Below are 24156 nucleotides of genomic sequence, written 5' to 3' on the forward strand. Positions count from 1 at the left end.
CACTGAAGACTCCAGTCCCCATGCAGTGTGACACAGTGACACACTGAAGACTCCAGTCCCCATGCACTGTGACACAGTGACACACTGAAGACTCCAGTCCCCATGCAGTGTGACACAGTGACACACTGAAGACTCCAGTCCCCATGCAGTGTGACACAGTGACACACTGAAGACTCCAGTCCCCATGCAGTGTGACACAGTGACACACTGAAGACTCCAGTCCCCATGCAGTGTGACACAGTGACACACTGAAGACTCCAGTCCCCATGCAGTGTGACACAGTGACACACTGAAGACTCCAGTCCCCATGCACTGTGACACAGTGACACACTGAAGACTCCAGTCCCCATGCAGTGTGACACAGTGACACACTGAAGACTCCAGTCCCCATGCACTGTGACACAGTGACACACTGAAGACTCCAGTCCCCATGCACTGTGACACAGTGACACACTGAAATCAGCCCCTCCCCAGTTATTATCATTCAACAACAAACAGCTGTGGGCGCGGCGCAAGTTCAGTTGGGTGGTGCAAACCAGCTGTACTTAATTAACTGGTGGGTGTGGCCACCAGCTCATCATTTTAAATTTCATCATTCTTTAAGTAGCAAGTGACATATGAAACTTTTAATGATTCTGAATCCATTCCAAGCATTAGTTTTGCACAAAAACACTCCTTGGCCATAGCTGTCATCACAAATGTGATGAGGTCAGCACATTTGGGGCTATTAGCTATGGCCGTTTTTAGCCCAAGGAGTGTTTTTTTGTGCAAAACGAATGCTTGGAATGGATTCAGAATTTGTCACATTCTACTTAAAGGGGCATTCCACTCATTTTCAACATTTTACCATGTCATTAATATACCTTAGAGCTGTTGTGTGGAAATAAGAAAAAAGTTCACCCCTAAAAGGTTGTTTCCTAGAACTGGAGGTCTGGAAAAAAATCATTAACATGGTGAATCACATCTTGATGATGCCCTAGGCCGAAAGAGGTGGCTGAAATGTGCCTGAATAACGGCCAAGCTACACCAGGCTTTTCTCGCGCGTTTACCCTAAACGCGCGACCCGCGCGTGCGTTTTTTAAAATAGGACTGGCCCTAAATTCAACGCACACGTTTAGGGTAAACGCGCGCGAGCGCGGATAATAAGCCTAGAACCTTGGCAGAGTAATTATGAGTAGTCCGTGGAAGTGTGGAGGCAAGTGGAGTTCTGGTAAGCTCGACCCTAGAGCAACCAGACACTCTATTCTGATAGTGGGATACCTGACGGTCATGTTCTAGGGAGGGGCGGGGTGGGGGAATCACGGCAGTCCGTTAAGTAGGCCTAGAACTGAGTCAAGCATGAATCAGGCATTTTAGCAACAGCTGCACTCGTCAAAGAATGTGACTCTTCAGGTCTGTGTGCATCTGTCTGTCCCAACTGGTTTGGCCAGAGAGTGGGAGCAAGGTGGAGCACACACACACACACACACTGTGACACACGCACACACACACACACACACACACACACAGAGTGGAGCAAGGTGTGCACAACATAAAACAACAATCAACTGAGGAGGTACTCTCATTCTGAACCAGTCTCGTCCCCTGTGGCTGTGGAGTATGATAGGCCTACTGTCACTTTAATATTGTTCTGTGGACAACAGCATCATTAGGACCCTTTTTCTGCTGAGCCAGCAGCAATTAAAGCTGTTTTGATTTGGATCATCATCTGTCAAAAACAAATTATATTATTGATTTGGGATCCGTCAGTAGGATATATATCATTCATCGGGAGTGGCCTTTGGATTGTGACTCGTTGTGACTACGAGGGAGGAAAGAATGGCGGTCGATCTGAGTAAGAATGGTGCCGCGCTCATGGCCGCTTATGACGACGTGCTGGATGCCAAGTCAAATACAAACTGGTGAGTTTGAATTAAATGAATGCTCTGTGAACTACGTATTAATATTACTTATACAGTATACAGTAGTCTCGCGTAGCCAGACAACTATTCCACCATCTCCGAATGTTATATAGAGTCTGAAACTACACCTCCTGAATGCTATATAGAGTCTGAAACTACACCTCCTGAATGCTATATAGATTATGGAACTATACCTCCTGAATGCTATATAGATTATGGAACTATACCTCCACAAATTATATAGAGTCTTAAACTACACCTCCTGAATGCTATATAGAGTCTGAAACTACACCTCCTGAATGCTATATAGAGTCTGGAACTACACCTCCTGAATGCTATATAGATTATGGAACTATACCTCCACAAATTATATAGAGTCTTAAACTACACCTCCTGAATGCTATATAGAGTCTGGAACTACACCTCCTGAATGCTATATAGATTATGGAACTATACCTCCACAAATTATATAGAGTCTTAAACTACACCTCCTGAATGCTATATAGAGTCTGAAACTACACCTCCTGAATGCTATATAGATTATGGAACTATACCTCCACAAATTATATAGAGTCTTAAACTACACCTCCTGAATGCTATATAGAGTCTGAAACTACACCTCCTGAATGCTATATAGATTATGGAACTATACCTCCACAAATTATATAGAGTCTTAAACTACACCTCCTGAATGCTATATAGAGTCTGGAACTACACCTCCTGAATGCTATATAGATTATGGAACTATACCTCCACAAATTATATAGAGTCTTAAACTACACCTCCTGAATGCTATATAGAGTCTGAAACTACACCTCCTGAATGCTATATAGATTATGGAACTATACCTCCACAAATTATATAGAGTCTGGAACTACACCTCCTGAATGCTATATAGATTATGGAACTATACCTCCACAAATTATATAGAGTCTGGAACTACACCTCCTGAATGCTATATAGATTATGGAACTATACCTCCACAAATTATATAGAGTCTGAAACTACACCTCCTGAATGCTATATAGATTATGGAACTATACCTCCACAAATTATATAGAGTCTGAAACTACACCTCCTGAATGCTATATAGATTATGGAACTATACCTCCACAAATTATATAGAGTCTGGAACTACACCTCCCGAAATCCGAGTAAGGAAGCTGCCATTTCCGTTCATGAAAATATATTTTAAAATATCTTTAGAGTTTATACTTTCATTTTCATTTCTGCTAAGCAGCAAGCTATATACGCTTAGATGATTTCTATTCATATTAGGATGAATGTGCGCAACTGTAAAGACGAAACGGAAGTGGGGAGGAGGCTCCACTTCCGCTTTATATTTTACTCATGATAGAGCTTCCGTTGCTCCAGACTGTATGACGGAAGCATTTGGAAATTGCGAGAGACAACAGTCTGGCAACGCGAGACGACTTATACAGCAGCCCCACTGTAACGTTTGAAGCCATTTAGAATTACTGAGAAAACAATGTTTTGTTAGATTAAATATGTTACTGGATTCCATCTAATTTGTAATAGATTTTTTGTATCTGTCATGTAAGGCATGCAATGCTGTATGTGTAATGAGTGACTACAGTATTTTAATGCCTCCCCCTGTTTATTAAAAAAATATACGGTCACATAGATCCCACATACCAAAACATATATGCAGTAAATACACACGCGCACGCACGTACGTACGCACGCACGCACAAATCTTTCGCCTATTTTTGCTACTTTCATATATTTTGTCTTTATTAAAATGTCTACCATTCTTAAACACTTCTAACTCCTCCATGTTGTTCTGTGCCCCTGCAGGGTTCTGTTCACGTATGAAGGGAACAGCAACAACATCCGCCTGGCTGAGAAGGGAGGTACGTCCTGATGGGTCATTGTTCAGTATGGTGTACTGTTCTTTGTCTATATAGAAGTGTCTATTTGTACGTCTCTTAATGTTTTGATGAATTGAACATGGTGGACCCTGTTGTAAACAAGTGTAATGCTTAATTGGGTCGTCCACTCACAGTTAACAGCCTTTGTATTGAGTTTGTGCTTGAAATGTACTGTAATTCTGCAAACTGTTAATACAATTTTCAATCAAATCAATCAGTGTATAACAGGGTTCCCCAATAGGCAGCCCGCGGGCCGAGCGCCCCCTTGTGGCCCCTGGAAGATTTAAAAAAAAAAAAAGTTTTTTGTTTTGTTTTTGGGCGGTGTCCCAGATATAAATGGCATTAAATGGGGGTCAGTAGCCTATGCATGTCAAACTGGGCACCCCCTCAAGGACCACTGGTGGTCCCCGGACCACTGGTTGAGAACAATTTTTAATTAATTAATGAAAAAAAAAAAAAAAACCCAATTTTTCGCGCGTGCGGACTCGGCCCCCAGCCTGGTTCCCTAGTCAAAATACGGCCCTTGAGGAAAATGAATTGGGGAACCCTGGTGTATAATATAGGCTAGGCTACACTAACTCTCAACCAGATCTTATATGCATTGGGCCACGGACCTCAATTTGATATATTTTGTTTTCAGAAGGTGGACTGGAGGAGATGGTGGATGAGCTGAGCAGTGGGAAGGTCATGTATGCCTTCTGTCGCGTCGAGGACCCCAACTCTGGGCTGACCAAATACGTCCTCATCAACTGGGTATGAATGAACGCCACACACACACACACACACACACACACACACACACACACACACACACACACACACACACACACACACACACACACACACACACACACACACTTTGTTTATGTCAAGGACCCCCACATTGATATGTACTTTATGTCAAGGACCCCCACATTGATATGTACTTGTCCACACCAGACAGGTGAAGGAGTGAAGGGACCGCGGAAGGGTGTCTGTGCCAACCATGTGAGATCCATGGGCAACTTCCTGAAGGTGAGGAATCTGAATACGAACCGATGCCGTTTGTTCGTAACGGCATGTCAGCGTTTTTGATTACAACATGGTGCTGTGTGTCTCTGTGTTTGTTGGTCTGCCTGTAAGTAAGCCTTGCCGAGCCATGAGGCCCATAGGGGCAGGAGCCTATCTCCTGTTTCTGTAGCCATGAGGCCCATAGGGGCAGGAGCCTATCTCCTGTTTCTGTAGCCATGAGGCCCATATGGGCAGGAGCCTATCTCCTGTTTCTGTAGCCATGAGGCCCATAGGGGCAGGAGCCTATCTCCTGTAGCCATGAGGCCCATAGGGCAGGAGCCTATCTCCTGTAGCCATGAGGCCCATAGGGCAGGAGCCTATCTCCTGTAGCCATGAGGCCCATAGGGCAGGAGCCTATCTCCTGTAGCCATGAGGCCCATAGGGCAGGAGCCTATCTCCTGTAGCCATGAGGCCCATAGGGCAGGAGCCTATCATCTGTTTCTGTAGCCATGAGGACCATAGGGGCAGGAGCCTATCTCCTGTTTCTGTAGCCATGAGGCCCATAGGGCAGGAGCCTATCTCCTGTTTCTGTAGCCATGAGGCCCATAGCGCAGGAGCCTATCTCCTGTTTCTGTAGCCATGAGGCCCATAGGGCAGAAGCCCATCTCCTGTTTCTGTAGCCATGAGGCCCATAGGGCAGGAGCCTATCTCCTGTTTCTGTAGCCATGAGGCCCATAGCGCAGGAGCCTATCTCCTGTTTCTGTAGCCATGAGGCCCATAGGGCAGGAGCCTATCTCCTGTTTCTGTAGCCATGAGGCCCATAGGGCAGGAGCCCATCTCCTGTTTCTGTAGCCATGAGGCCCATAGGGCAGGAGCCTATCTCCTGTTTCTGTAGCCATGAGGCCCATAGCGCAGGAGCCTATCTCCTGTTTCTGTAGCCATGAGGCTACTGTCATCTCTCAACCGTTTCTGACGTGGGGCGGCTCGACGGAATCGGGCCGGCACCCTAGGTGCGTTCCTGTGGGTCTGGAACTCCCCCCCCCCCGGCGACCCCCACACAGAGTTGCACCACTTACTTCACACAGGTGTGATTTTTACATTCAATGTAGTTGCTAGTTTCATCTAACAAAACTACACTGCTTTGAAAACTAAATAATCACCGTCCTAATATGAAGGGCCGCCCCAAAGTCTTTGGTTGTGCAACGCAGTTCTGTTTGTTTGTTTTTTCCTCTCTAAATCGTCTCCACCCGATTGTAGCAACTAGGTTGAAGTTAAACGTCACCAGACCTAGGTGGAGATCTGTGATCTGTGATCGTCTGCAGGGTGTGTCAGACAAGACAAGTTGATCCACGACTGATCTCATGATCCTCTGAACTGATGAGCTAGCACATTTCACACTGCCTTTATAGGCCAGGGCAGAGCCTTAGATATAGACAGAGTTACGCAAACTGCGTTCACTTCATGGGGCTTCAGTCCAATGGAGGCTCTCCTACATAGACTTCTATTGAGAATGGGGACAACCAACTGGGACAAGTCCTGGACCGGAAGTAGGCAGAAATGCATTGGACTCAGGGCAACAGCCCAGCTTTAATGATCTTAAATCCCTTTATTTCAGATTGTTTTGTAGTAATAGTACAACATAAACATTAAAGAGACTTTAGTTGTTACTACAATACTTTAAAACAGTTGTCATGTTGCACAACTACGGTTGATTTAGTCGACTGAAATGTGTTTTGGCGGGCCTTGATGCCGTCGTAATGACTGATTTTACACTTGCTGAAAATAGCCGATCTACAAGCTCGTAGATCGGCTATTTTCAGCATGCAACCAAGTGTAAATTGACTTATACTGGATCTCTTGTCCACGAGTCCCTTCCTAAAAAAAAAAAAAAAAAGTCATCATAGCTTAGTTTTCATGTAGTTTCCATTTAGTTTTCGTCAGTGAAAAAAGGTAGCCGACGAACATTTTTCGTCTTAGTTTTAGTCAACGAAATCAACACTAGTTGGTAGTCTACTGTGTGTAATACATACCTATAGCATTGAGACGTGGTGTGGTTTTGCAGGGAGCCCATCTGACCATCAACGCTCGTGGAGAAGACGACGTGGAACCAGAGAGCATCATGAGTAAAGTGGGGAAGGCTTCGGGAGCCGACTTCCGTTTCAACAGAGAGACCCAGCAGGGCTACGGCAACGCACCTGCAGGACCTGTGGTGAGACAATCATTGCTGTTGGGCAGAAACCTCGATCCAATCTCCATATTCAAACGTTGTATATTTTCGTAAATGAATGCCCTAGTATAGTAACTACTTTGATCACACTACAGCAGCGTCACACAAAAGATCTACAAGCTTCAAACGTGGCACGAAGCGTCACGTTCCGAGCTTGTAGATCTGCTACTTTTGATGCTTTTAAATGTGAATCCTGAAAAGTAACAGTTTTTTTGACAGAGACGATTATATTATATATATATTTCCTGCTGTTTTATAAACTCGTATTTGTGTTCTCAGGGCTCTGTGTACCAGAAGACCAACGCTAAGGATGACATTCAGAGAACTAACAAGGACAACCAGCAGGCGTACAGCATCGCACCTACAGGACCTGTGGTGAGCACGCACGCGCACGCAACTTACGCACACACGCGCACACACACACACACAACACACAACAGCGAAGATCCCGCGCGTGTACAAGCTGTCTCTATATGCATTATGGCTCATAATCTGCCAAAAATGCGATATTCGGTGCTTGATTAGACCTTAAAACGGAGCATAGAAAGGCCTAAATCCACTACTGTGACCTGGACGACTTTCACTTCTGGTTCAAGCCGATGTCAACATCCACTAGCTTTTGGGACATGTATTACAAATACGGCTGGCACTGGGCAACGACCCCATCTCCTGGCCAACTAGTAGTATGGCAGCGCCCTAGTAACTACTTGAGGAGGGTTCCACCCGACAGAGACGATGTTATAAAATCAGTGATTTCCTGCCGTTTAAACCATATCTGTGTTCTCAGGGCTCTGTGTACCAGAAGACCAACGCTAAGGATGACATTCAGAGAACTAACAAGGAAAACCAGCACAGCATCGCACCTACAGGACCTGTGGTGAGCACGCACGCGCACGCACGCGACTTACGCACGCTAGGGTGACCAGATGTCCCTCTTTGCGTGGGACAGTCCCTCATTTCCAAGACTTTTCAGGCGTCCCACAAATTGAGACCCTGTCCCACATTGTGACTGGCAGGCAATTGCATCAGTGTTCAAATGCCCTAATAGTTAGTCCCCTAATAGTTGGCCTTCTGTTGTAAAGCTCTCTCATTGTCTCTTCCTGCAAGATGTGTTTTTAAGCCTGTTAAAATAGCATAAAAATAAAGCATGATTTTAAAACACAATGTGAGACACCAGAGGAGTTTATAAATGATAGCCAATAGGCCTATGGTCCAATATGACATCAAGGCATTTAATAGCAACCCAAGTAGTAAGTTGCTAACCCGGTACTCCAGTATCGCTTGTGTGGGACAAGTGGGATGGGGTCCCCCCCATCCCACTTGTCCCACACAAGCAATACTTCTGTCCCTCAAATGAACAGTTTGGATCTGGTCACCCTAACGCACGCACGCATGCACACACACAACACAGGGTGGCCGAACGGTTTGCGGAGCGGTCTTGTTATCGGAAGGTCGCCAGTTCGAATCCCCGGACCGGCACGTTAAAATTACCACCGCTAAAGTGCCCTTGAGCAAGGCATTGAACCCCTACCATGAAATGTTCTATGAGCAGGGCGTGGCTGTAAACAAGCATCTCGAGCTTAGTCCACTTCCCTGGGTAAACAAAGAACTTTGCTTTGCTTACACAACAGCGAAGATCCCACGCGTGTACAAGCTGTCTCTATATGCATTATGGCTCATAATCTGCCAAAAATGCGATATACGGCACTTGATTAGACCTTAAAAACGGATCGCTAGCATAGAAAGGCCTAAATCCACTACTGTGACCTGGACGACTTTCACTAGATCACGGCCACACGGCCACACAGCCAACTCAAGGTACGGCCACGGAGCCGACTTGGGGACCCAACGCAGCTCCTCCAAGGAAAACAAACAAATGAACGGAGCTGAACGTGAATCCCCCCCACCGCCCACCCCTTTTTTTCCCTCACTGTATATGTTTCTTTTCCCTTTTTACCTCCTTTATGATGAATTCATGTTCTGTCCTTTGTCTATATAGAAGTGTCTATTTGTACGTCTCTAAATGTTTTTGATGAATTGAACATTGTGGACCCTATTGGAAACAAGTGTAATGCTTAATTGGGTCGTCCACTCACAGTTAACAGCCTTTGTATTGAGTTTGTGCTTGAAATGTACTGTAATTCTGCAAACTGTTAATACATTTTTCAATCAATCAAAAAAAAACTTCCGGTTCAAGCCGATGTCAACATCCACTAGCTTTTGGGACACTGGGCAACGACCCCATCTCCTGGCCAACTAGTAGTATGGCAGCGCCCTAGTAACTACTTGATGAGGGTTTCACCCGACATAGACGATGTTATAAAATCAGTGATTTCCTGCCGTTTAAACCATATCTGTGTTCTCAGGGCTCTGTGTACCAGAAGACCAACGCTAAGGATGACATTCAGAGAACTAACAAGGACAACCAGCACAGCATCGCACCTACAGGACCTGTGGTGAGCACGCACGCGACTTACACAAGCACACACACATTATGATGAATTCCTGTTCTGTTCTTTGGCTATATAGAAGTGTCTATTTGTACGTCTCTAAATGTTTTGATGAATTGAACAAGGTGGACCCTCTTGTAAACAAGTGTAATGCTTTATCGGGTCGTCTACTCACAGTTAACAGTCTTTGTATTGAGTTGTGCTTGAAATGTACTGTAATTCTGCAAACTATTAATACATATTTCAATCAATCAAACACACACACATCATTGCTGTTGGGCCGAAACCTCGATCCAATCTCCATATTCAAACTTTGTGTTTTTCCGTAAATGAATGCCCTAGTAACTACTTGACGAGGGTTCCACCCGACAGAGACGATGATATAAAATCAGTGATTTCCTGCCATTTAAACCCGTATCTGTGCTCCGCAGGGCTCGGTGTACCAGAAGACCAACGCTAAGGATGAGATTCAGAGAACTAACAAGGAAAACTTCTGGGCCCAAGATCAGGTTGGTTATATTATATACACGTACAGTACATGATCGTCATATATATGGTGTAGAAGAGGGAAAACAAATGCGTAGATTCATGGAGCCATTTGTTGTACAAAGAAGTATAGCTGGGAAAGACCTATGCTGTTGTAGAGTGTATCATTTTTGGGGGTGGAAGTCGCGGGACTTGACGTTGGCGCTTTACAAATCAAAAGTGTTGTGAATGATTGGTCGAAAAAATATCGTATCCGGGGGATATACATCTGATGGATGTTTCCGACCCGACACTTCCGCCGACACTTCCACTCTCTGCCTTAGGTTGTGACCAGGCTTTTCTCTCTGCCTTAGGTTGTGACCAGGCTTTTCTCTCTGCCTTAGGTTGTGACCAGGCTTTTCTCTCTGCCTTAGGTTGTGACCAGGCTTTTCTCTCTGCCTTAGGTTGTGACCAGGCTTTTCTCTCTGCCGTAGGTTGTGACCAGGCTTTTCTCTCTGCCTTAGGTTGTGACCAGGCTTTTCTCTCTGCCGTAGGTTGTGACCAGGCTTTTCTCTCTGCCTTAGGTTGTGACCAGGCTTTTCTCTCTGCCTTAGGTTGTGACCAGGCTTTTCTCTTCTATACTCTCTGTCTTAGGTTGTGACCAGGCTTTTCTCTCTGCCTTAGGTTGTGACCAGGCTTTTCTCTCTGCCTTAGGTTGTGACCAGGCTTTTCTCTCTGCCTTAGGTTGTGACCAGGCTTTTCTCTCTGTCTTAGGATGTGACCACCAGGCTTTTCTCTTCTATACTCTCTGCCTTAGGTTGTGACCAGGCTTTTCTCTCTGCCTTAGGTTGTGACCAGGCTTTTCTCTCTGCCTTAGGTTGTGACCAGGCTTTTCTCTTCACAGTTTAGTAAGGCCGGGACCGAGGCTAGGTCTTATGTTGGCTAATACACGGCATGTTGAAACACTTGTCAATGAAATGAAATGGTCTTTCAGAGGGACGAAGCGGCGCGTAAAAGCGAGATGAGCAAACATGCAACGGAGAAGATGCAGCAGGTGGAAAAGGACAGGAAAGAGCAAGACGAGAAGCAGTCTACAGATAGAGACAAGATAGCCAAGGAGAGAGCCAGTCAGATTGACAAGCAGAGGCAAGTCTGGCACGCACGCACCGCACGTACCGATCTTAAGTTTTTCGCTGAGACAGTGTTAACCCATTGCAAATCTTTTGAATACAATGTTTTTTAAAAGCGAACATTTTTAACTCAAATCTTTGCTTCTGGGGGTCCCTGTTTTTCCACTGTGCAGGGCCTTTGAGAAGCGGCAGGAGTCTGAGGAGGCCAAGGCAGAACAGGTGAGCGTAATTAACGGATCAACTAAAGTATAAATAAACCACCCTTCAGTTTTCAGCAATGTTTTGTTATGAAATACCTACACGTGTATGTCTTTTTGGTGCAACAGGACATGGGGCAGAAGGACTCTCCAAAGAAGGGAATTAAGTTTGCCGCATCCGTACAGAAAGCTAATGTGAGCATGAAGAAATTAATGGCAATAATACACATTTTATGCATTTAATTTAATTCACATGCATATTTGTGGGGGGGTCTTTTTTATAATGCCTTGCGTGCTCACGCTCACCATAATTATATTTCACACACAGGAGGCAAAGGGTTTGATTTCTCAGAGATCTTTCAACCCCAAGGATGTGTTCCAGCAGCGAGGGCCTGATGCCGCCGTCAGCGACGGACAGCCTCCTGTTGCAAGCAGGCCTGGTAAGCAGTGTTGATTTCGTCGACTAAAACTAAGACGAAAAATGTTCGTCGACTACCTTTTTTCACTGAGGAAAACTAAATGAAAACTAAGCTATGATGACTAAAACTAAGACTAAATATTCTGACAATTTCGTCAACAAATAAAAACTAGACTAAAATGTTAGGAAGGAACTAGTGGATAAGAGATCCAGTAGAAGTCATTTTACAATTAGTTGCATGCTGAAAATAGCCGATCTACAAGCTCACAACGCGTCGCAGCGCGACGCGTTGTGAGCTTGTAGATCAGCTATTTTCAGCAAAGTGAAAAAAAAACAGTCGTTACGACGGTATCAAGGCTCGCCAAAATACATTTTGTTCGATTAAATCAACTGTAGATTTAGTCGACTACAATCCTACAATATAAATTTAGTCGATTAAAACTAGACACTAAAACCTTCCAGGTGACTAAAATGTGAACTAAATGAAAACTAAAATAGAAATTTGCTGCCAAAAACCACTGCTGGTAAGAGCACATTAGGGCTACTAATTCACATAAACCAGGGGTTTTCAACCATTTTCAAGTTATCAAGGCCCAGTATTTATTTGGCATTCGAGCCACGGACCACCATGAGGCTAAATTGATTTAGCCTCAGTTTAGCCGCAATATTTTGTTGTTCGTCGTTGGATAAGATTTTATTACACAAGGCCACTGAGCTTGTTATAGAGTTATTGCCAAAAAAAGTCATGACAGTATGAACTGACGATGATGCGATTTTATATCATAATTATATTTCCTTCCACAGGGAAATTGAAAAGCCCATTTCTGTCCCAGAGTCGTACCGAGAGTGAAACGGCGCCGAAACCAAAGAGTCCTCCCACTGTCAGAGACGCGTCACCAGTGGCTCCTCCCATCACGGATACGTCGCCAGTTAGAAGTGTGTCGCCTGTTGCTGCAGCTCCCTCCCCAGTAGTACTGCCAGATGTTTCAACATCGCCTGTGATGCCAGATGTTTCGACATCACCTGTCCCAGAGGTTTCAGCATCGCCTGTCCCAGATGTTTGGACCTCGCCTGTCCAGACACCTGCACTGCCAGATGTTTGGACCGCGCCTGTCCAGACACCTGCACTGCCAGATGTTTGGACCGCGCCTGTCCAGACACCTGCACTGCCAGATGTTTGGACCGCGCCTGTCCAGACACCTGCACTGCCAGATGTTTGGACCTCGCCTGTCCAGACACCTGCACTGCCAGATGTTTGGACCTCGCCTGTCCAGACACCTGCACAGCCAGATGTTTCGACCTCGCCTGTTCAAACTCCAGATGTCACAACCTCCCCTGCCCAGACTGCAGGTCAGTCTTTCTACTCACTGTACATAATGGGGTGTCAGTCAGTGGAATCCAGGGACCCCCTGGGGGTCCTTGAGGGGGCTCCTGGGGGTCCCCGGGAAACTTGGTTTAGATGGCTTATAAATCAGTCGGAACCACTTTAACCGTATTTTATAAAAACGGTTTTCGACATACAAGGTTTCCACCCGATACGCTTAAGTTATACCAGTGGACCAGTGGTTCCCAAAGTGGGGTCCGGGGACCCCCAGGGGTCCTTGAGGGAGTTCCAGGGGGTCCCCAGTTAAATGATAGTTTGGAACCAAATGGACCCTTATGGGTCTGTAACTCTGAGTGTACAAAAGGAACCAAATGGACCTGTGAGGGTCCATTTGTACACTCAGAGTTAAAATTAATTTTACAATATAAATTGGGGGTCCCAGAGATAGAAATGCCATTAAATGGGGGTCCGCAGACTAATGCATGTCAAATTGGGGGTCCTTGAAATTAAACAGGTCACTGCTAGAACCGTAGAAATCTTCCCTTTTGGGGGAAGGGGCATATATATATTTTCAAATGGGGGTTCGCGGGGCTAATTAATGTCAATTTGGGGGTCCCTGACGTGAAACCGTTTGGGAACCAGTGCAGTAGACGGTTTAACTCATCGTGTCCACTTGTCCAGAAGGTGGTTAACGAGTGTCTGTCCTCTCTGTCGTCTCACAGCGTCCACAGAGGACGACTGGTCAGATGACTTTGACGAGGAGGAGGAGGATGCACTCTACATTGGTAGGTTGTTCCCTTTTCTCTGTGTGTGTGTGTGTGTGTGTGTGTGTGTGTGTGTGTGTGTGTGTGTGTGTGTGTGTGTGTGTGTGTGTGTGTTACTACTTGAAGTAGCCTATAGTGATAGAGATGCATTTACGATTAGAAAAAGATTCAGGGGGGAGCCCACTGGCCTAGCGGTCCAGGCCGTTGCCACATAGTAGGCTCTGGCCTGACAGCGCGTTGCGTGTTCGAGTCCCGTTCATGACAACCATTGCTGCATGTCTCTCCCCTTCTCTCTCTTGTTATTCTTCACTTGATAATATCAATACAAAAAGAAGAAGAAAAAAAGGTTCGGGTTGGGCTTACGTTTAGGATTAGACATTTAGAAGTTTAGGTTTAGGGAATAGAAAGAAATAGACAGTTATGCATGAATTTACACTTGGTTGCGCGCTGGTGTCGTGCACTGAAACCAAAGTGATATACAAGCCCACAACGTGTTTAAAATGGCCACTTTCTTGTAAGAAATGGCATTCATAAATCATAATATCTAAATGTCTAAAATAAAGACAATAAATGTCTAAAAATAATATCTAAATGTCTAAAAATGTTAATGCAAACCTGCATAAATACTTAGTAATCCAAAGTGTGGATTAGAACTGTCAGTGTCAAGTAATTACTTTGCTCATCACACACACACACACACACACACACACACACACACACACACACACACACACACACACACACATCATTCTAGAGTAGACTCTGCAGATACAATTCTTTCCTCATTCTAAAGCTCCATTTACAATACGTTAGCAAAATATAGGCTTTGCTGCCACCCTGTGGTGATAACTGTATATTGCATCAACAATAAATTCAGAACTAACTAACATAAGTATAACTCTGTATGGTGGACACGAGTATTTAGCTAAAATAAAGCAATAACAATAGATCTACAAGTTCATGATGACTCTGACGGAGGAAAGTCGCAAGATACGAAACGTCAGTCATTATTATCTTATGTACACTAGTCTAGCACGCACCTGGATAAAAAGACTGGGACTGTCCGAGTTGCTCCAGCGTCTTCTCATTCTTCTTCAACTATAATATTGTCCCTGGTCTGTGATGCACTGACTGGAACAACGACTGGACAGTCTGGACTAGACGTTTCAGGCTTGAGGAGTTATTTGTTCAATAGATCTACAAGCTCTCAGTGACAGTAGTAGGCTAGGCATATGTCGCGAGCTGCATGATCTGCTGCTACTTGTACTACTTGTGTCAAGTTGTGAGCTTAGGGTTTTATTTTGAAAATGAAGTGGAAAAAGCTTTGCGTGGCGTTTGAAATATTAACGTTGAGACCTGGTTGAGACACACCATTGCTTTCTTTTGAAAAGAAAGCGGAAGTGGGCTGTATGTAACTTGCATAACTTGACGCTCAGAAAGTAACCGCATTCTGGTTGAGATGTTCGGGGTGTTACATCGAAATCTGTTAACTATCGAATTCTGGGGCAGGGATTGGGAAATTACCTAAAACGTGAGTTTAAATCCTGTATTTGTTGTAAAACTTGTTTTTTTACATCCAACTTTTAAGTAATTGTTAAATAATTGACTGTCATTTCAATTCAACAATAAAACACGTAATTAAGTATAATAAATAAAGCTAAGATAATGGCCCCAGGCTGCTATTATTGCATTGCAATGCATTATTTACCAATACTTTGCTGAACCACATGAGGGCGCCATTGTATTGCATTTTACGTTCAAAGTGTAAAGTAGCCCTAAAACGTGTCAAGATGATGTGAAGAAAACCAGGTTTATTATTAGGTTATTTGTTAGTTTTAGGTTGTATAAAAAAATGAATATAGGCTATTGGCTGTCACTAGATAGATTATATGGATTAATATACGGTCTTATCAAAATATATTAATATGTGATTTGACTCCTTCATCCTCAGATCCACAGGAGTTAGATCCATCATCTGTTCCCCAGGAGGAGGAGGACCTGTATGAGGCTGTTTATGAAGTAACACCAGCAGCAGTGAGTCTATACTGTCCTGTCACTCTATCTGGATATATATCTATACTGTCCTGTCACTCTATCTGGATATATATCTATACTGTCCTGTCACTCTATCTGGATATATATCTATACTGTCCTGTCACTCTATCTGGATATATATCTATACTGTCCTGTCACTCTATCTGGATATATATCTATACTGTCCTCTCACTCTATCTGGATATATATCTATACTGTCCTGTCACTCTATCTGGATATATATCTATACTGTCCTGTCACTCTATCTGGATATATATCTATACTGTCCTGTCACTCTATCTGGATATATATCTATACTGTCCTCTCACTCTATCTGGATATATATCTATACTGTCCTGTCACTCTATCTGGATATATATCTATACTGTCCTCTCACTCTATCTGGATATATATCTATACTGTCCTGTCACTCTATCTGGATATATATCTATACTGTCCTGTCACTCTATCTGGATATATATCTATACTGTCCTGTCACTCTATCTGGATATATATCTATACTGTCATGTCACTCTATCTGGATATATATCTATACTGTCCTGTCACTCTATCTGGATATATATCTATACTGTCCTGTCACTCTATCTGGATATATATCTATACTGTCCTGTCACTCTATCTGGATATATATCTATACTGTCCTGTCACTCTATCTGGATATATATCTATACTGTCCTGTCACTCTATCTGGATATATATCTATACTGTCCTGTCACTCTATCTGGATATATATCTATACTGTCCTGTCACTCTATCTGGATATATATCTATACTGTCATGTCACTCTATCTGGATATATATCTATACTGTCCTGTCACTCTATCTGGACATATATCTATACTGTCCTGTCACTCTATCTGGACATATATCTATACTGTCCTGTCACTCTATCTGGACATATATCTATACTGTCCTGTCACTCTATCTGGATATATATCTATACTGTCCTGTCACTCTATCTGGATATATATCTATACTGTCATGTCACTCTATCTGGACATTATAACCTTTTGGATTATTATTTTTCATTTTTTATTTATTTTTTACTAAATTATTAATGCCCTATAATTGATCATACTACAGACACAAAAGCATACAAAGTAGAAATGAAATGAAATGAAATGAAATCTATATTTACCCAGGGTATCTGGGCTAAGCTCAAGAACTTGTTTCCAGCCAGGCCCTGCTCATAGAACACATTTCATCGTAGTGGTTGATGCCTTGTTCAAGGGCATTTCAGCGGTGGTAATTTTAACGTGTCGGACGGCTGATTCGAACTGGGAACCTTCCGGTATCTAGACTGCGCCGCTATCCGTTCGGCCACCGCTGCAGATCTACAAGCTGGATACGATGCGTTTTGTGCTTGTAGATCTGCTAACTTTACTTTAGAGGTATAGAGACGATATACTAAACTATAGCCTACTGACTGCTAGACTCCTAGATCTTCAAATTAACCCATTTAGGCCCGACCTCAAACATTTCTGAAATAAATATTTTCACGATTTTTCAAAAATAGCAGACCTAAGAGCTCGTAGCGCGCCACTCGGTGGCGCGCTATGAGCTTGTAGATCTGCTATTTTTCAATAGCTAAATTATAACATAATGTTTAAAACACCAAAAGGGGTTCCCGCCCAGAATGTGTTTTAATATGGATTTGGATGCGGATCCTCCTCCAGCCGACAGTGGGGGTTCAGAGGGGAGGATTACCAAACCCATGCCTCTGCTTTTGAAATCCCCTGCGTCTGGTCATTCATTTTGTTTTGGGGCCTTTTGGGGGAAATGTTTTATTAGTATTAGAAGTGCTTTAGGGGCGCCCCCTGCTGGCCTAGCGGTCCAGGCGCATCATGCCACATATACAGTAAGGCTCTGGCCTGACAGCGTGTCGCGTGTTCGAGTCCCGTTCATGACGACCTTTGCTGCATGTCTCTCCCCTTCTCTCTCTCTCCCTCTCCCTCTGTCTATCTTCACTTGATACTATCAGAAAGGCAGAAAAGCCTAAAACAAATCTTTAAAAACGAAAAATAAGTTCTTTATCACCACTTAAAACCCATTTTGGGGCGGGAACCCCTTTTGGTGTTAGCATTATGTTATGCTTTAGCTATTGAAAAATAGCAGATCTACAAGCTCATAGTGCGCCACCGAGTGGCACGCTACGAGCTTTGTAGGTCTGCTATTTTTGAAAAATCGAAGAACGACTGACACAGAAACATAGCTTTTTCAGAAAACTGTCAGGATGTAGAAGACAGAATCTGATCTCAGGTCAAAATGGGTCAACTGCCAAGCGGAATCTGCAGTCTGTAGCTCACGTATCTGGAGAACCGCTCAACCGACCGACATAAAATAATGAATGAGGATGCTTTAGAGGATTTCATAAGGTGTGAACAAAATGTCCAGTGATTTCCCCATACTTACTCTATTGTTATCCCATAGGTGGAGGAGCATGCGGCGGTAGAGGCCAGTGATCCAGTGGATCATGGGACATTTAGTGCCAGGGCTCTGTACGACTACCAGGCTGGTAAGGACTCACACCTCATGTCATTCATATATATACGCCAATGGTTTTCAACCCTTTTTTATATCAAGGCACATTTTATATCAAGGCTATTACAGCTCCGGTGTGTCCCATTTGGTTACCAACTCTCCATCATTTACCTGCATGGGACCACCTGGAACCCACTCGAGGACCACTGGTGGTCCCTGGACCACTGGTTGAAAACCATTGTCTGATATACGCTAAATACATTCTTTGTGGAGTTTCATTTTGTTCAATTATCATCATCAACCAATCAAATCGCTCGATCCCCTCTCCACAGCCGACGACAGCGAGATCACCTTTGACCCCGATGACATCATCACGGCGATAGAGAAGGTGGACGATGGTTGGTGGAGAGGCTACGCACCCGACGGACGCTACGGAATGTTCCCCGCCAACTATGTTGAGATGGTCTAGTTCACTCCGTTTCTATGATTCACGTTCTATTCTTCAACGTGTCTGTCTGTGTTTTAACGTGTTTTAAAAGTTGTTGAGCTTCAGAAACCACTCGGATAATAATAATGAATTTTCATTAGTTCTATTTGTTATTTCTGAGCATTTTCTGGGTGCACTGTATGTATTGTATTAAGTATTACTGATTAATTGAGTACAGTTACCACATTGGAAACAAGCCCCCCCTGGAGATTTTTTGTTGTTGTGCTTTTATCATGACCTTTGACCGCATACTACTTGTACTGTCAAGGGAGGATTTTAAGAAAAAAATAAAAACATTAGTTGGCCTACATTTTATGACTCTGTAGCACAATGTTTATTTCACCTACTGGACTTCAAATTGAATGGCTATACTAAGGCGTCTTACTGGTTGTACTACAGCGGTAATACCAAGTATTATAACTACTAATATATGTCTTAGTAAAAATGTCTTTTACATCCTGACAGTTTTCAGAAAAAGCTATGTTTCTATGTCAGTCGTTCAAAAATAGCAGACCTACAAGCTCGTAGCGCGCCACTCGGTGGCGCGCTATGAGCTTGTAGGTCTGCTATTTTTCAATAGCTAAAGCATAACATAATGATAACACCAAAAGGGGTTCCCGCCCAGAATGGGATAAATGTGGCAGGTCTCTGTATGTCTACTCCTAGTAGTCCACGTATCTCGAGAACCGTTCGCCCAAACCGACTTCAAATTCGACACACGTGTTCCACACCCCCACGGGGAGTGCAGTGGCCGGTGGTCGAGCCCGTCAGATCGCCGGTTGTCCAGAACCAGCACAAAAGCCTCTGCCCCGGGCTCTGGACCTGATGATCACCCCTATATCTCCATACATGGAGCTCAGTGCCCAACGGGCACCGCTCTAGTTCTTAATAATAAAAAATGCCTAAAGTGATATGGTGTGGTGTAGTTAGTGACTGAGGCAACCGGCTGAACAACTAAGCCAGTGACAGCTGTGTAACTGAACACGTACGATTTAAGTCCCCCAATGTGGCCCAATTATGTTGCATTAGTGGCGAAAAATAAAACTTCTGGGAACTCAGATTAAGTTGCATTAGTTAAAAAAAATCTTCCAAGTAATGCTAATGCGACAAGCTCCTGGAACCTAGGCTGACCACAATGTCACGGTACAGAGTCCAGTCGCTTCGTCTCTTTTCTAAGTAAATAAGGTGTTAAAAAACCACACCGGTGTCGTGCATCGCAGAAAGAAAATAAAACAATCTAATGTATTGTGAGCTTGTAGATCTGCTATTTTCACTGAAGTTTCGCCTATTATGATATGCCCAGAATAGTAGACGGCTACAAAAATACATCGCATGGATGCACCTGGGACGCATCCTCAGTGATGGGACGCATCCTCAGTGATGGGACGCATCCTCAGTGATGTATCCCAAGGTCATCACCTGGGACGCATCCTCAGTGATGTATCCCAAGGTCATCACCTGGGACGCATCCTCAGTGTTGTATCTCAAGGTCATCTGGGTTTCGGATCATACCCCTCACTCAGGTGACCCAGCCGGGGGGGATCAAGTCCCGACTTACGTCCCAGTAGCTATACCCTCAATCAGTCCCATTAGGGAAAAACCAGGGCCACACAATCCGTTCCTCCTGAACTACTCTGCCGGGACTGGGTCATGGCTATTAGGAGGGTCATGTGGTAATTACACAATCTGGTGAGCCACAAACAAGGGTATTGCCAGTGGGCCCCCAAATAACTGCATGGCAAGATCTTAATTATAATATAAGATTTCAAAATTAAAAACATTAATGTTTAAATAAATAAAAACTTTTCATTGCGATACCGAGAAATAGGTAGGCCTACTTGACCCATTCCAACCAGTTCAACCACCATCAGGTGCCCCGGCTGGCCAGGGGGAGGTAGTTTAGAGTCCCAGGATTACTGCATGTTTTTTGTGAGGGTACCTACCCTAGGGGACACGGGGAGAACATGTGAGGGTACCTACCCTAGGGGACACGGGGAGAACATGTGAGGGTACCTACCCTAGGGGACACGGGGAGAACATGTGAGGGTACCTACCCTAGGGGACACGGGGAGAACATGTGAGGGTACCTACCCTAGGGGACACGGGGAGAACATGTGAGGGTACCTACCCTAGGGGACACGGGGAGAACATGTGAGGGTACCTACCCTAGGGGACACGGGGAGAACATGTGAGGGTACCTACCCTAGGGGACACGGGGAGAACATGTGAGGGTACCTACCCTAGGGGACACGGGGAGAACATGTGAGGGTACCTACCCTAGGGGACACGGGGAGAACATGTGAGGGTACCTACCCTAGGGGACACGGGGAGAACATGCAAACTCCACACAGAAAGCCCCTTTCGCCAACCCCGCCTCGGGTATGGGTGGGCACTGATGACGCGGAGGATAGAACACGCCGTCAGCGTCCCCAGCTGGAATCGAACCCAGGACCTTCTAGCTGTGAGGTGACAGCACTACCAACTGTGCCACCGTGACCCCCAAATATGGAATAATAATCCAGTCTCCTGCCTCGGGGGTATTTTTGTTACTGTAAATTTGCACATAGTTGTGTGGATATTTTTCCTCTACATTTACCTACACTAGTATCAGCAGCAATGGGCGCTAATAATACAATGTCCAGGGAGCAGTTAGGGTTGTTAGGGGGTTAAAGTGTCTTTAACCTATTTTGGGGCGGGAACCCCTTTTGGTGTTTTAAACATTGTTATAATTTAGCTATTGAAAAATAGCAGATCTACAAGCTCATAGCATTTGAAGAGATATGCCAGGGACCCCCCCATAAGAGAAGATTTTTACAGCTCTAGCAGTGATTATCAACCAGTTTCATTTCATTTCTAAAAAAGGAAAATAATGGTCTTTAAAGAATAAAAAGGGAGAATGAGTAAAACATGTCAAAGTGTGAATATGGGCCCTGAAAGAACAAACAATGGCAAAACCCTTCTATTCATATCCACCAATACGTTGTGAAAATAAAATAACTGAATTCATAAATCACACGATTATGAAATATTTCTCTTTTATTAAAAAACAAAAAACTATAACATGACAGCATTAGATCAGAACAATAAGGTAATGCAGCAAAAAAAAACACCACCAAACTGTATGAAAAACTAGTGCAAAGAAACTCACAAATATAAAAATATATTGCACTTGGTATTTAGAAGTTAGGAGGAGGAGTAATATTTGAACAACATTCTCACTTAGATTATTAAATTGTAAACATTTGTCATTTATTATTTTTTTACGTTTTTTTTTTTTCCTTTTCTTTTTTTTAACACCTGCATCTGGAAACACAAATGCCTTTTTTTGTTGAGGCAATGTCTCCATGGTAACACCCGACCACACTGATTTTGATTGGTCAAAACAACCACTGTTATTTTGATTGGTCAAAATTGTGCTTCAACATAAACCCAGTTGGGGGGGGGGGGGGGGGTGTATATATATACCTGGTCATTATATGATCAACGCGGACGCACGTGCGCGCCGCACGGACATGCACGTGTGCACACACACAGACAGACATACGCAGCACACACGCAATTTGTACCATTTTAATTAACAACTGTCAACCCAGCATTCCTGTTTTTTTCTGAAGAAATATTAAAATACCGTAAATCCTGAAAATCTTTCAAAAACCGCCTATCCTTTTTCTTATCTTGCAAAGTTTTTAAAAAAATGTTCAAACCTTTCCAAGATATTGAAAAAAAAAAAAAAAAAAAAGAAATCCCCCCCATATTCACCACTGCAACACATTTTTACCCGAGATGAGACTTAATGTCACTGAATCAAGACCAAATCATGCTTTGTCGTCAAGAGTGTCGCACATCAGCGGTTCCCAAACTATTTCATGTTGTCAAGGACCCCCAAATTGACATTAATTTTCCCACGGACCCCCATTTGAAGAGATATGCCAGGGACCCCCATTTGAAGAGATATGCCAGGGACCCCCGTCACCCCCCATAAGAGCTCTAGCAGTGATTCTCAACCCGTTTCATTTCAAGGTTTGACATGAATTAGGCTACGGCATTTCTATCTCTGGGACCCCCAATTTATATTGTAACATCACTGTTAATTTAACTCCGAGCGTAACCAAATGGACCCGTTTGGTTCCATTTGTACACTCTCAGAGTTAAGGGTCCAATTGGTTCCTAACTATCATTTAGCTGGGGACCCCCTGGAACTCCCTCAAGGACCCCTAGGGGTCCCCAGACCCCACTTTGGGAACCACTGGTCTACAAGCTCATAATGCATCGCGTTGCGAGCCTGTAGAGCACTTATTTTCTTTCTTATGTTTACGTGGAAGCATAAATGAGTCTCATCTCTTTCTTTCTCTATACCGTGTTGTGTGTTCAACTCACACCACCACCAGGACACCATAACATTTCACCCTGGAGCCCAAGCAGGTTATAATTAGCGCCACCTTTAGGCCAGACTCGAGACTGCCGCTGCTGCAGCTCAAAAGCAGATTATTTTGTCATCACCATTCATTCACCGACTCACACTCTTGATACCGTAACACATGTGCCCTTTCAGCTTCAGCACAGTGATTCTCAACATTTATTCAGTTTATTTCAAGGACACCCCAGTTACATATTAGGTCACGGGACACCCATTTGATGTGTTTTTTAAAAATGGGACCCCATACCATAAGGGGTCCCATAATTTGTACACTCTCTTGGACCTGCTTCAGACCTGTGAAAGGGTCCATTTGGATCCTCCTCAGTTAGTTAGGAGTCGGACCCCCTGGGTGGTGGGCGGTCCTCCTCGGGAACCTCACGTTGAGAAGCAGTGGCTTAGCATTTTACACGTAGTGGAAAATAACCTGACATTAAGCGCTGTGGAAGTTTACCATCTCAAGCCACAGGTAGAAAAACAAAACAAACAAAACAAAAAACATTAAGACGTGTGCAAAATTCAGGTTGAGGCAAAAGAACAGATGCTTCGTTCTGACCACAGTTACTATGTCTGTTTGATTTGTTCTCTCTCTCTCTCTCCATAGTCACACCACCGTTATGAGAGCTGAAATAGACGGGGAGGTTTTGGCTTTCCTCTAGCAAAGGATAGCAGTTCTTCTAGGATCACGTATGCCTTTCACAGCAACACATTTCTAACGGTTTCTATGCTCGCTGTCCTCCGAAACACACACAGAGTTGGAAATACTTCCAACTCTGCGTTAAAACCTACACGGGTGACATAATAAAACTCTTCCGTACTCTGTGGTTTGCGAAACTCAAGACGGTGGACGGCAGCGAGGCGATTGGCTGCTCGGCGCAGGCCACTCAGGTGAAGCAACAATCCCCATGGGTGGGGGGGTGGGGTTGGTGGTTTTGGAAATGTGTCGGTGCGAAAGGCCTAC

General features: G+C 44.1%; 2 protein-coding genes across 8 annotated transcripts in view; one reads left to right on the forward strand and one right to left on the reverse strand.

Annotated features, from left to right (window-relative positions):
• Positions 1 to 1380: 1380 nt before the first annotated feature.
• Positions 1381 to 19091, forward strand: LOC306939227 (drebrin-like protein). Of its 6 annotated transcripts, XM_079523780.1 has the most exons (18): positions 1383 to 1901; positions 3720 to 3775; positions 4434 to 4546; positions 4733 to 4807; positions 6846 to 6992; positions 7290 to 7385; positions 7798 to 7887; positions 9377 to 9466; positions 9892 to 9969; positions 10920 to 11071; positions 11229 to 11274; positions 11382 to 11447; positions 11581 to 11692; positions 12475 to 13020; positions 13717 to 13779; positions 15710 to 15792; positions 18244 to 18328; positions 18627 to 19091. In XM_079523780.1, exons 1-18 carry the CDS (start codon positions 1819 to 1821, stop codon positions 18761 to 18763), a joined length of 2118 nt encoding a protein of 705 aa, XP_079379906.1. In that variant the 5' UTR covers positions 1383 to 1818; the 3' UTR covers positions 18764 to 19091. The 6 variants fall into 6 exon arrangements, with proteins under 6 accessions (XP_079379909.1, XP_079379908.1, XP_079379910.1 ...); XM_079523783.1 differs by lacking the exon at positions 7290 to 7385 and having other exon boundaries at positions 1381 to 1901; XM_079523782.1 differs by lacking the exon at positions 9377 to 9466 and having other exon boundaries at positions 1382 to 1901.
• Positions 19092 to 22232: 3141 nt separating this feature from the next.
• The window catches only part of LOC306939117 (arrestin domain-containing protein 3-like), a 17915-nt gene continuing 15991 nt past the window's right edge, over positions 22233 to 24156 (reverse strand). Inside the window, exons 8-9 of one of the 2 annotated variants that reach the window (XR_013791840.1) lie at positions 23029 to 24156; positions 22233 to 22974 (exon numbers count right to left, since the gene is read on the reverse strand). The exon at positions 23029 to 24156 is cut by the window's right edge and continues 861 nt beyond it. The gene's annotated coding sequence lies outside the window, so the exon portion shown is untranslated. The other variant, XM_079523613.1, reaches the window with a different exon arrangement.

Source organism: Electrona antarctica (assembly GCF_951216825.1).
Source record: "Electrona antarctica genome assembly, chromosome: 16".
NCBI classification, from domain to species: Eukaryota; Metazoa; Chordata; class Actinopteri; order Myctophiformes; family Myctophidae; genus Electrona; species Electrona antarctica.

Excerpts from the sequence above, each read along its gene's own strand:
- LOC306939227 (XM_079523780.1), top strand. The coding sequence starts at position 1,819 with ATGGCGGTCGATCTGAGTAAGAATGGTGCCGCGCTCATGGCCGCTTAT. Across the intron at positions 4,547-4,732 it reads AATACGTCCTCATCAACTGG|ACAGGTGAAGGAGTGAAGGG; the intron begins GTATGAATGAAC and ends TGTCCACACCAG. Across the intron at positions 7,386-7,797 it reads TCGCACCTACAGGACCTGTG|GGCTCTGTGTACCAGAAGAC; the intron begins GTGAGCACGCAC and ends CTGTGTTCTCAG.